The 14425-nt window shown below is 42.0% G+C and overlaps 1 protein-coding gene across 1 annotated transcript in view; it reads right to left on the reverse strand.

The window, feature by feature from the left end:
• Positions 1-14425, reverse strand: part of CSMD1 (CUB and Sushi multiple domains 1) — a 2078553-nt gene that overhangs the window by 1040220 nt on the left and 1023908 nt on the right. Inside the window, exon 5 of the mRNA XM_040243208.1 lies at positions 11649-11856. Coding sequence (XP_040099142.1) covers positions 11649-11856 — 208 coding nt within the window. The remainder of the gene's footprint in view (positions 1-11648; positions 11857-14425) is intronic.

Below are 14425 nucleotides of genomic sequence, written 5' to 3' on the forward strand. Positions count from 1 at the left end.
TGTCCTCCATGGTGAGGTTCACCCCTGCATGTCCTCCATGGTGAGGTACACCCCTACATTTGTCTCCACGCTGAGGTTCACCCTTGCATCTGTCTCAACACTGAGGTTCACCACTGTGTCAACCTCCATGCTGAAGTTCACTCCCTTGCATCTGTCTCTGGCCCCCAAATAAGTTTTTCTTGTCCAATTCATTGTGCTTTCTTCCTTTGGACATCTCAAACCCGGTCTGGATGAGCTGCATGCTTTTCACTTTTTTCACCAACCCTAGCCTCAAGCTTCCCTCCTTATATGCTCTTTCTTGAATGTCTGACTCCTTTCCTAGTCTGCCTACAGGAGCCACTCTACTATCCAGGGTCACATAGCTGGGAGCTACGGCTGAAATGAGAGGGTCCGTCAGCTAATTCTGGACCAACTGCCTTAGAAGATCTTTGGAAAGAGTTTCCACCTTAAATCACGCAGGTATTCTGTGATGGCAACAGGAAAGGGCAAGTAGGGAAGGCCCCCAAAATTGCCCCTGGTCTAGCTGAGAGCATCAGAGTTTCTCCATAAGGCATCCCCCTGTTTCTAGAAGTTGCATTCCCTGAAACTCTTCTAGAGCACTGATCAAAATGGAGATCCTTGAACACAGCCAGAGACCCCCAAACTTTCCAACCATGAGTCCTGGATATTTGAAATGTGTTCCTTCATTGTTCTGTGTGAGTTTCTGCTGTACAGCCAAGGGTGTACACACATACACACACACAAAGTTGCTTCAGTCATGTCTGACTCTTTCACACTTTATGTACCATAGCCCTTCAGGCTCCAGGGTCATCTGTCCATGGGATTCTCCAGGCAAGTACTGGAATGGGTTGCTGTGTCTTCTTACAGGGAATCTTCTCATCCCAGGGATCAAACCTATGTTTCTAATATCTCCCTCATTGGCAGATGGGTTCTTTACCACTAGTGCCACCTGGGAAGTTGATACATACATTCTGGGAAAGAATGAAAGCAGGAGGAGAAGGGGAAAACAGAGGATGAGATGGTTGGATGGCATCACCAACTCAATGGACATGAGTTTGAGTAAACTCCAGAAGATGGTAAAGTACAGGGAAGTCTGGCATGTTGCAGTCCATGGGTGTCACAAAGAGTGAGACACAACTTAGTGACTGAACAACAGCAACTATATATATATATGTATATATGATATATATATATATATAATCTATTCATTTATATATAAATACATATATTATAATCATTTTGCACATCCCATGTTCAAAATGCCCCCACACATTTTCTGTCCACACACGTTCTGCTCTCAGGGTCATTGAAACACTCTTTGATGGCCTCACGGGGTAACTGTTTCTCTTTCCTCAAACTCTGACTGCTCTCTTCACCTCCACAGCTGATATCTCATGTTTCATACACAGCCTGGCAATCATGATGGATACGGCTTATTCAGAATCTCTGTACCATGGACAGTGACAGAGTTATGACCTATATTTTAATCTTTGCTCTGCAAGCTAAGTATCATTAACCTCATTTTACAGTTGGGAAACGAAAACTCTTGGAGTCTGAATAGCTAATCCAAATCACCCAGCTACACAGAAGAAAAAAAAACACATTTTAATCCATCATCACTCTCACTCCAAGGCCAACTCTCTCTCTCATCATCTGAACTGATGACCAAGGACTTTGCTAACACAGCAGAACAGGAGGCTTTGCAGACAGAGAAAAGGGGTTGAGGGCAAGGCTAGAGGAAACAGCAAGTGAGGATCAAGTCACTTTCAGTCTAAGGTGCAAAATGGAATGCAAACCTTGCCTGGAATCAGATCAGGCCAGTCTCTGTGATGTGTCAGAAAGCAGAGCTTTCTCCTAACCCACGGTCCCAGGTGTTAATCTACATCCCACCAAAGACATGTGATTCACGGTCAGATATGCTTGGTGAATCGCTACATCCCCTAGCTGATGTTAAGTAAGATATTAAAAGGTTGAGAATCTTTGGCAAATGAAACTAACTCTTTAACCCAATGTTCTCTAAATGAGTTCAGAATGATTCATTTTCAACTGCTGTTGTTCTATCTCTAAGTCATTCTCACTCTTTGCGACGCCATGGGCTGCAGCACCACAGGCCTCCCTGTCCTTCACCATCTCCAGGAGTTGGACCAAGTTTATTTTCAATGCACACCTATCAAGAGACTGGAAACATGCTAATACTGCTGAAAATGTTTGCCAGCCACTGAAATACTGTATATCTTTCTCTTCTGACCACCCCCACCCCTTAACTCTTAGCAGTCAGCACTATAGCCGAGCTGATTCAGCTAATTAAGTTGGAATCTCCACGGAGTGGGTGGGGGCCATGTACTGATGATATGAAGCCCAAACTGGAAACTCAGGGATGAGTTCAGTCTTTCCAGGTTGGCCCCATTTTCTACCAACAACCCCTTATAAAATTATAAGACACTTCTCAACAAAGACCAGAGAGCTGATATTATCATACTCTGCAACAGAACTACTAAAAATTTTCCACTTTTCAAGAAAACTTGAAATTATTATTAATAATACTTTTCCAACTCTACTGAGGAATACCTGAAAAACTGTATAAGTTTAACATCTGTAACATGATGATTTGATACAGATATGCATTAGGAAATACAGCATTTACCAAAACCAAAGTAATTTATATATCCAATCATGTTACATAGCTTTTGTGTGTGTATGTGTGTGTGGTGAGAACTTTTAAGCTCTATTTTCCTAGCAATGAAAATCAGTATGGAGGCTCCTCCAAAACTTAAAAATAAAATTAGAATAGGATCCAGCAATCCCAATTCTTGGTATAAGACTGAAAGAAATGAAATCAGTATCTCAAAGAAATATCTGCAGGCTTGTGCTTGTCAAAACATTATTCACAACAACCAAGTTATGGAACCAAGCTAAGTGTCCATCTATGGATAAATGGGTAAAGAAAATGTCACACACACACACACACACAGAGGAATACTATTCAGCCATAAAAGAAGAAAATCCTACCATGTGTGACAACATGGATGAGCCTGGAGGTCGTTAGACAAAGTGAAATAAGTCAGAGAAAGACAAATACTCCACACCACTTACAAATAGAATCTAAATTAAAAAACAAAATAATAGAACTCATGTACTACAACACTAGAATGATAGTTGCCTGGGGCTGGATGTTGGGGGAAATGCAGAGATTTGGTCAAAGGGTCCAAATTTCCACTTCTCGGATGGACAAGTTCTGAGGATTCAATGTTTCGTATTGTGACTATGGTTTATAACACTGTACTGTAAGCTTGAAATTTAATCTGCTGTTATTGCAGTTATTCATTGTCTGTCCCCCCCAGATGCTCAAGAGCCTCACTTCTGGGTCTGGCCCACAGAACAGGGGCGCCCAGATCACCAGGGGACTTGCTGGAAACAGAGAACCTCAGTGCCTTTCTCAGATCTCTCGAGCCATAACCCTAAAGGGAAAAGATCCGGGGTGATTCCTGCACACAGTGCACTTGAGAAGCGTGGGACTAGCATGCGTCACAACTCTGGGTACAAGTTATGTGCTTCAGAGTTTGCCAAATATATGCATATATGCTTTGGTACAAATTCTATGGTTCTTGCATTATATTTTTCCTAAGTGTCTACTTTTAATAGTAAAACGACCTGGGCATATATAGCATTTGGATTAAAAAAAAAAAAAAAAGAATGGTGTATCAAAGACAAGACACAGGTTTGAAAGGTTCAGCACAGAAAAAACAAAGCACTTATAATTTTTTAAAAAAAAGGAAGGTTATTTTCTAAAAATAGCCCTTTAAAATTAAATACAGGTTAAAAACAAAAGTGTAGGGTTTTCAGAACATTTTAACTTGAAAAGATGAGAACTCTGGAATCTCTATGGCACTGTTTCTTAAAGCAATAAACACACTGCCAGTTATAGAAATCACTGTATGTTGCAGGCCTTTGGCCGAGGGCTTTGCAAACCACCCCTCATTTGCTCCATTTCACAAGCCTCCGCTGTCTTGTCAGGGCCATTTCCATCTCACAGACACCAGCCTGGGACTTACAGAAGCCCGCTGTGCCTCCTCAACTTGCAAGTTGCAGAGCTGAGGCCATATCCCTAAACTGAGAAAGTAGGCTTCTCGTAGCTACTGTCCCAAGCTGCCTGCTATGGCAAGAGGATGGAGAAACTAGAGGAAACAGGCCCTGCTGCCCTACCCAGACGAGAACGGCTCCACAGGCAGTGGGCTCCACTCTGAGGACACACAGAGACCGGCCTTCTTTCCTACGAAAGGACCCTGCAGTGAGGGGCAAGGCGCCAATCCTTGCAGGATGCAGCTTCCTTATCTAACCACAAAGGAATCACCTTAGGAGGTTCCCTAAGTTCCAGATATTCTAAAGCTCATAATTCACAAAAATAAAAACCTCCTGGTTTTTTAAAGAAAAGTTGGACTCTAATTGCCATGAAATTAAAAGACGCTTGCTCCTTGGAAGAAAAGTTATGACCAACCTAGACAGCATATTAAAAAGCAGAGACATTACTTTGCCAACAAAGGTCCATCTAGTCAAGGCTATGGTTTTTCCATTAGTCATGTATGGATGCGAGAGTTGGACTACAAAGGAAGCTGAGCACCGAAGAATTGATGCTTTTGAACTGTGGTGTTGGAGCAGCCTCTTGAGAGTCCCTTGGACTGCAAGGAGATCCCACCAGTCCATCCTAAAGCAAATCAGTCCTGGATATTCATTGGGAGGACTGATGCTGAAGCTGAAACTCCAATACTTTGGCCACCTGATGCAAAGAACTGACTCATTGGAAAAGACCCTGATGCTGGGAAAGATTGAGGGCAGGAGGAGAAGGGGATGGTTGGATGGCATTAGCGACTCTGGGAGCTGGTGATGGACAGGGAGGCCTGGTGTGCTGCAGTCCATGGGGTTGCAAAGAGTCAGACATGACTGAGCAACTGAACAGAACTGAACTGAGTTGTCTAAAGGGTTTCAAATCAGAATGACTTCAGTGCTTGGGCTTATTAAAGTCCAGTGATGGGAAACGTTCACTGTTCCAGCCACTGCTCACAGACAGGACTCCAAGCTTGCATGCCATGTGCCCACAGGATGGAACCTGAGCAACAAAGTGGCACATTCTTCAGAGATGCCTTAGATTGCACAAAATTACCTTATTCTCCTAACCAGTGCTCCATGAAAATTAGATGTTCAGAGTTGGAGAGAAACTTCAAATGAAGACATCAAAGTGTACAATTGGAAAACCATGACATACAAATTTGGCTGATTTGGGGAATAAAAGAAAGCTTACAACTATTATCTGAGAATGGATAAAATAGAATTTGCACAACAGACTCTTAAAAGGAAGTATGTTTTTAAAAAGGAAATTTATTTTAAAGTGTTAATTTAATTGTAATTTTTCTTCCTGGACAAAAGACCACATACAAAGAGAGGGGTGAACTGCCAAAAAAAAAAAAAAAAAACCACGACAGAAACCAACTAAACAAATAAAAACCAACAACAAAAATCAGGCAATTTGTGTTTTGTGAAATGAATTTATATTCCTAAAGGGAAAAATTTTCCCATTGCCTGTAACACAAATAATTTATCCATACCAAGTAAGATTTATCACCTTATCTTACAGAAAAAGAAGACTTTAAAAGGAGGGTTCTTGTGTCATCATCGGAGAAAATGGGGCCAGACCTGGCTTTGGAGTGCCTCAGGCTCCCTGTGGCATCCAGTGAGGTCAGACAAGACAGCAGTCACTCTAGGACAATTCTGGAGTATAACGTGCTTTTTTAAATAATAAAAAAATAAAATTATTCCTATTTACTTTTATTATCTTGACTTAAAGACCATATAGGAATATCATCTTGACATATTTAAATAAGTGAAGAATTATGGCCTGGGACTGTCTCTGTTTCAACTCCTGCTCTGCCACCTGGAATGTGTGAGGCTGTGAGGCAAGACATTTAACCGTCTCTGAGTTCACTGTCTCACCTATGAAACTGGGAAAAGGGTATCTCTAAATCGTGGTGACTGCTTACACACTTGCCTGGTGCTTAGCAATACCTGGTGAATATTATTATTCAGTGTAAGTTGTTTTTAGAATAACGTGTTATTCAAAGAAATTTTTAGAGAAATATATTTTGAGTACAAGAGGGACTTAGGAAGAGGGTTATAATGACATCATGTTATTTATGGCCTCAGGCCTTTGGAGAGCATGCAGAGGTTTCAGAAAAGTAGAAGTTCATAGACTGATCCATACATACACACACATACAAGATATCTGTTTATGTTTTGCTTGCTTCATAGAAAATTCTTAAATGCAACATTACAATAGGTCTGTGTAATGTAATTATCATATTTAAATTTAAAATGGAAAACATAAAAAAAAGCAGCTATACCAGTTGGTGGTCATGGAACGAGGCTCTATGGTCTCTTTCTCCTTTTACCTGAAAAATGCCACCTTTTCCCCCAAAACGATGTGACCAGGCTGAACCACTAACACGATGGAGGTCAAGGTTACGGAAGCAGAAAGACTAGAAACAGTCACAACTTGGAGGCCATGAAAGACACAGAATTCAATGCCACACAGACCCCTAAACTGAGTTCTGGGGCAGAAGAAGGTCCATCAGCGAGGTAGTGTCAGTGTTAACTTCTTGGTTTCCAGAACAATGCTACAGGTGTGGCTGTCAGGGTAACTTGGGCTGGGTGATGAACCAACGGTCTGAGCTGGTTTTGCAAATTCTCCACAAAATGACGTTAAAATGAACAGTTAACAAACAAAATGAGGAGGGAGAGGTCAGGGCTTCCTTTCTGTACAGGCAGCAGGTAAGCCGAGGGACTGATTTTGGGTGTTGATGGCTCTGTGTATGCCTCTATAATCCATCCTCATTAGAAATTAAATAGACACCAAGTCAATTATCAATTAAGTGACAAGCTGGATAAACACTGCCGGTGTTAACTGACCCTTCAAGGGTTCTTTGAAGTTCACTCAGCGGTGCCAGTTCCTTTGAAGTTCTGTTTTGGCTTCAGCAAATCGCTGATTAGATTGATTTAATGGTGAAGTTTTGCCTGGTTAATGGGAACAGAATAAAGTGTAGTTACAAGACTACTTTTTGTCCTCTAACATGTAATCTCGCACAGTCCCGACAGGCATAGGGGTAGGGTCATGTTGCTTAGTGAATAACTAAACTTAAGCCTTTAAAAAAAAATTATATGTAACAGATTTTCTATTGATATAAGAAGCCAAGGTTAATCTGAGGGGGCTGAGAAGCATTCTTGAGTTTGTGATCAGTGTGGTTTTCCAGGGAGGACAATGGTGTAAAGTTCTATGCCCTCCTGGTGGTACTCCTCCCCAGGTTCTACCACCTACATGTCACTTATGTCTTTTAATGTCTGTTCAGCTCAGCAGCCTGGGCGTTCCATGTGGAGGCTGGCTCCTGGACATACACGCAAGAGACACAAACATCCTCTAAGGTGAAGACCAAGGTGCATTTAATAGGGCAAGCTGAGGGTGTTTGCCGGGGAGGAAAAAGGTCAGGCTGGTGGGCAGGGTGGGCTATGCTTTGAAAAGCCTTGATCTGTTAAGGCTTCAGTTGGGTTTTATTCCAAATTTCATAGCTCAGTCACTGAAGGTTTTTTAAGAAACTAATGCATTTAAGTAAGTCTGGGGGCGCATCTTAAACACATTCGTGTGTTCTTGTTTTTCTTCCTTCTCTACCCCTAGACACACCCACCCTGTCTCAAAACAGGGTAGATAATCATGCCCAGATATGACTGCATATTTTAAAGATATCAAACACTCTCTTCCTGGTCTTTTGTCAAGACTTTCTGATGTTCCAAATTCTTTTAACCACCGTGTCTTAATTTAGAAACCTTAGTAGCTTAATTTTGAAAAAAATCAATCTTTTTTTTCCCTCCTGATATTTCCAGAATTAGGAGTTAGATTGGATCACTTTAGAAAGTAAGCCTCACTGCTAACCAGGTTTCTGACTGCCGGAAAAATCGTAATTACTGGACCACACTACAAAGACAACTAGGACTGATGGCTCTCCCTTTAAAGAAGGTATTGAAGGTATAAGACACTGACCTGTCTAAACTTAGCATCTAACTAGTTCCAAACGAATCGAGCCTCATCTGATGGACGCAGAGTGGCTTAGGCTAAAGCAAATACCGCCCTCTTCTCCGCCCTCTCCCCACCCCGCCCGACACACCACGATTAACATATGGACAATTTTGGAACTTTACATCATCCACCACTTTTAGGCTGCCTCTGCTGTAGCCATGGCAACCCTTACATAAAACATAGCTGAGTTGGTAACTTCACTCCAAATGAATTGAAAATAAGGCTAATCCTATTATTGTTCTTAACAGTTTTCCAGGTAGCTTCTTCTCAGAGTGCCCTTGCTTGTATAGTCTCTCTTTTAAAAATAGATTATTGGAAAATTATATGTGTGTGTGCACTCTTTCTGCACGCACAGCCATTAGCGTGGTCCTGCTATCATTGCCGTGTAACCTTGTGCCCGAGATGGAGCACACCCACCCACATGGCCACTTGGTATTTTTCTTGCAGCCTGGGGATGGGTAAATCTTTTAAATATACCAATTTAGAACCTGACACATGGTAGAGTCTGTCACTTGAAAATTACAGTTAAATAATAGTCTTTTGAAGATAAGTTCCATTATGCGTTGGTATAAATCTGGAAAGGTAACCCAGTGGCTCTGCTTTGTATTATAAATGTGCCCATGTATGTTTCAGTAGTGATTTCAGAAAACCATGTTTTCCTTCTCTGCCTCCACTGAAGACCATTCTCTTGTAAAGTGGTCCTAAGGCCATATCGAGATATTCCTCTTTGTAATTGTGATAAACACTCAATGTCACCCTGAGAAGCTCTGCTGTCTCTGACTCTACTGATGCACTTGTGTGCTCAGAGGCTTCTCCAGTAGCCCATCTCCCTTATGGTGGTGGCCTGCTCAAGGCTTTAGGATCCAAACTCCAGTGTTAGTCCTGAAACAGAGGAAAGGGAACCTCCCCAGCAGGCCATTAGGCTCAGACCTGGGCAGTTCCACTGAGGGAACAGTCTTAGAGTGAAAAGAAAATGTGGTTTGGGTTCAGAGGCCTTCAGACATAGCCTCGCCCCTCACCTGCTCCCTCAGCTTTGCCATCTCCCATCCTTTGTGCCTCTTGGACGCTTCATCAGAAACGGGCAAGGATCTCAACAACAAGTGCACCGGGTTTTGTGCACACCAACAGGATGATACAAGTCATCTCGAGAAGGTAATTATCAACACAGCTCCATACATGTCTGATGAGGACTATCAGAAGAGAGGGACCACGATGAACCAACAGGAAACCCAGTTTATCAGACCAGAAGGCACACAGGGCACAAGTCCCATCCAGGGTGTTTTCAACAACTGCTCGAGTCCTACCCACTCCTGCTAGATTGTTGTTGAATGTGGTGTCCTGGCAAACACCAAGAGAAAGAGTTCAGAGAGCCGGAAACCATTTTAGTCTGAATCCAAGCACCAGGAAGACAAAGGGCGATTCCTCCAACATTCCCTACGCAGATTCCCGACTGTGAGCTGTCGTTTTCAGGCACCCACATGGCTGTAGCCCCACCTGGCATTTCCGACAGATCACAAGTTTAGCACATTCAAGAGCCCATCCACACACTTTTCTGAGTTTGATATTGAAGGACAAGGGGACCTGAGTCTGGGAAAGGACTGGTGGAGATAAAACAGAGAGGAGGAGAGGATGCGAGAGAAAGGAGCAGGGATGAGAAAAGAAGAAATGGGAAAACCACGTCGAGTAAGATCAGTGAGTCCTGCAGGCTGCCTACTGCAGACAAAAGAGACCAAGGGGTCTGCTTGCTCAGGGTGCTCACGCTGTGTGGAGGGCCACGAGGCCTTCTGCAGGACTCTGCGCCACTGTGCTCGTGTCTCTGCTCAGCATCCCTGTTTCTCTTCCAGACTTGGACATGGACATGGACATTCACTCTGTAGAGTCTCTTTTCTTGCATAAACAAAGGTTGTTTGGCAAAAGCCAACCTTGACCACGGATGCCATTAATACAACCATCATCCAACACACCTCACTTTTTCCTCTCCCTCCTCCCAACCTGATATCACATCCAGGAAATGCCTGAGACCTCTGGAATCTCTCAGAAATAAGGCCTTAACAAGGAATGACTGAATTTCTAAGGATGTGTCACTATCTATTTTTGCATTGCAATGGTTTTCTGAAAACTAAAACAAGGTGATTTTAGATCCAGGAGAGTGTTGCACCACTGAATCTCTTACCCTGATGGACAGAGAAAAGCACTCAGTAGATGTTGAATGAATTAATCTAAAACAGTACAGCTCATTTAGTACAGCCTCTTTTTAGATAAGCAGTTAAATGATTTGTTCAAGGTCACAGCGATGATTTGCAACAGAACTTGGAGCAGAAACCAGGACACTCAACTTTCAGCTGTGTATCAGGTTCCATGAGCTCTGACGTTACAAGAAGCTACACAGATAATAACAAAATCAATCTCTGAGTCTTAAAACTTAAATGGTATAACATGAAATAAGCAAAAGGGTAACCCTGTTCAATCTAAAAGTATTGCTCAGATGAATGAAATGGAAAACAAATATCACAGAGGCAGTGGTTATTTTTCTCTTAATTGAAGTAACATTTAACATAAGGACAATAAAATTAATGAAAGGAAATAACCGTCTATAAATACAAATTCTCTGCGTTGAATGTTGAGTCTTGGAAAATAAAGTAAAACAGTGTTAATGATTGGTTTAAAAACAGGTGGTCTAACTTATGACATTGGTCAATTTTGATATTTTTATCCTTCAGTCTCTGTACTGAAATGCAAACTTAAACCCCTAGAGATGTTCAAAATCACTCATTTCATCCCCTCCACCAATGCATCAAGAGCCAGTATTTCCTCTATTCCAACTTATTCTGAACTTACAGTGGTGTTTCCTTGTTCAAGACCTGAAATAGGTAGCAGTTGCAATTCTTAAAATGCTAAGAAATTAAAACATTAATTAAAACCAAAAAACCCAGTTCAACTCATATCAAATGACTTAATTTGATGCACACTTTACATCTTTAAACATCTATTTTTCAGTTGTATTATCGACACAGCAAAGTCTGCTCGTGCAAGAAACACCATAAACCAGAGGCTATAGTGGATTTGATTGGGTTTTCTCCTGTCACCACCAGCACACACCCCAGGGAACTGATCAGATAACCAGTATTATGTATGCAGCAGAGGAGCATTTATGGTTCCCCTGTGACCTGCAAGGTTGGTCACATGGTCTCCAGGAAGGAGAAGATGTAGGTAATCACACATTTGCAGCACAGGCGACAGATGACTGGTACCACGACATTTTAAATCACCACCATCTAAAAATATCTGTTGACACTGAATCAACTCCAGACCAAATCCAAAACTAGCTCAGCTCACTTAGCTGCCTTGTCTGTGTAGCTTCATATAAGCCCAAACTGAGGCAAATTCCAGTGTCCAGGACCAGACAACTTCTCTAGCTCTAAGACCAACACAGAAACATCCCAGAAGCTCTGACAAATCATTCACAGTATAGGTTACATTTTAGCAGCCAGAACAAGGCAAGAATGAAGGATGTCTCTTGTCCAGCACTCACCATATGGACGGTGCTTCTGTCCCACTGATCTCTAAGAAGTCGTATCCTTCTTCGAGCTGGAAATCAGTGAAAACCAGCGCGATGGTGTCCCCGGGCTCTGCAAGGATGGTCCACGTGCAGTCAGCGTTGTTCTCATACTCGGAAGGGAAGTGGGGGCTGGAGATGCTGCTGCTCGTCCCCCGCAAGGTTCCCCCGCAGGCCCCCTCAGCTGCAAGGGGCAGAAGAGAGAAAGCACTTGTAGAAGTGGCTTCAGACACAAGTACCTCCATCAAGCGCCACTCTTCATGGGTGGCAGATATTTTCTGAATCCAAAATCATGACACACAATTGGAAAGAGGGTTTCTTTCTTCTGATTTGTTAGTTTAGTTCTATGGAAAGACGTAACAGTATACCAATTATATTGCCTTGTGAACTGAACTACCACTAAAGAAAGAAGTGAAATTATGTCTTTTCTAAGATCTATGATGTGCAGTTATTATACACCTGATGTTCACAGGCAGCTCAACTGTATTCTCAAAGGAAGAAAGAAACAAGTTGGCAACATTTTGAGTCTTAAAAGTACATAGCCATCTTTGCTTCATTTTCTGTGAGCTGGCTGTGAAAACACAGTCATCTTAAAAGACGTATCCACCCTAATCTTTACATCAGGTAGAGTTTGGAATGTGCACTTGGCTTTGAATTTCAGATAAGTCCTTGAATAAGATGAAAACAGAGATGCACCAATATCATAAAAAGATTCTGAGTAGGAAACAGCTACATGAAAACTTAAAATGGATAATCAAGGAAAAGTGACAAGGAAAAGATCAGTAAGGTAAAATATAATACACTGAGGATACAAATTAGCATTGGAATAAATACTCTTTTGAAGAGAAATGGATTTTGTAATTTTTTCCACATAGTAAAAAAATTAGATGTTATTCAATTTATATAATCATCTAATACAAAATGTTATATATATAGTAAACTGTATATATAGGGAAGACAAATATTTGTAAGACAACATTTTTGAAGACACTGTAAATACTGTCCCTTCCTTTCTTCCTGATTTTTTCTCTCATTTCTCCCTTCCATCCTCCTTCCCTTCTTTCCTATTACATAATCCTAGCAAGAGTACACACATGGCTGTCTGTGTCTGCAGACTCTATATCCATTTTGTTGTTGTTCAGTCACTCGGTCATGTCTGCCTTTTTGTGATCCCATGGACTGTAGCATACCAGGCTTCCCTGTCCTCACCATCTTCCAGAGTTTGCTCAAACTCATGTCTATTGAGTTGACGATGCCATCCAACCATTTCATCCTCTGTAGCCCCTTTCTCCTCCTGCCCTCAAACTTTCTCAGCATCCTGCTCTTTCCCAATGAGTCTGCTCTTGCATCCATAGATTCTACCAATGGCAGATGGAAAATATACAAAAAATATTTCTAGAAAGTTCCAAACAATAAAACTTAAGTTTGCTGCATGCTGACAACTATTTATATAGCATTTTCATTGTATTAGGTATTATAAATATTCTAGAAATAATTCAAAGTATATGAGAGGATGTGTGTGGAGTTTACATACATATATTACTATGACATTTTATATAAGGGGCTTGAGTATCCAAGAAAAGCTCCAGACTGCCAGAAAAGAATCTACTTCAGCTTTATGGACTATGCCAAAGCCTTTGACTGTGTGGATCACAATAAACTGTGGAAAAAGAGATGGGAATACCAGACCACCTGACCTGCCTCTTGAGAAACCTGCATGCAGGTCAGGAAGCAACAGTTAAAACTGGACATGGAACAACAGACTGGTTCCAAATAGGAAAAGGAGGACGTCAAGGCTGTATATTGTCACCCTGCTTATTCAACTTATATGCAGAGCACATTATGAGCAACTTTGGGCTGGAAGAAACACAAGCTGGAATCAAGATTGCCGGGAGAATATCAGTAACCTCAGATACGCAGATGGCACCACCCTTATGGCAGAAAGTGAAGAAGAACTAGAGAGTCTCTTGATGAAAGTGAAAGAAGAGAGTGAAAAAGTTGGCTTCAAGCTCAAATTTCAGAAAACTAAGATCATGGCATCCAATCCCATCATTTCATGTCAAATAGATGGGGAAACAGTGGAAACAGTGGCTGACTATTTTGGGGGGGCTCCAGAATCACTGCAGATGGTGACTGCAGCCATGAAATTAAAATATGCTTACTCCTTGGAAGGGAAGTTATGACCAACCTAGACAGCATATTAAAAAGCAGAGACATTACTTTGCCAACAAAGGTCCATCTAGTCAAAGATATGGTTTTTCCAGTAGTCGTGTATGGATATGAGAGTTGGACTATAAAGAAAGCTGAGCGCCAAAGAATTGATGCTTTTGAACTGTGGTGTTGGAGAAGACTCTTGAGAGTCCTTTGGACTGCGAGGAGATCCAACCAGTCCATCCTAAAGGAAATCAGTCCTGAATATTCATGGGAAGGACTGATGCTGAAGCTGAAGCTCCAGTACTTTGGCCACCTGATGTGAAGAGCTGACTCATTTGAAAAGACCCTGATGCTGGGAAAGATTGAAGGTGTGAGGAGAAGGGAACAACAAAGGATGAGATGGCTGGATCGCATCACCGACTCAATGGACATGAGTTTGAGTGAACTCCATGCACTGGTGATGGACAGGGAGGCCTGGCGTGCTGCAGTCCATGGGGTCCCAGAGTCAGACGCAACTGAGTGACTGAACTGAACTGAACTGAGTATCCAAAGATTTTGTGATTTGCTGGGGACCCTGGAGTCAGTACGCGACAGCTGTG

Source organism: Oryx dammah, unplaced genomic scaffold (assembly GCF_014754425.2).
Source record: "Oryx dammah isolate SB20612 unplaced genomic scaffold, SCBI_Odam_1.1 HiC_scaffold_7, whole genome shotgun sequence".
NCBI lineage: Eukaryota > Metazoa > Chordata > Mammalia > Artiodactyla > Bovidae > Oryx > Oryx dammah.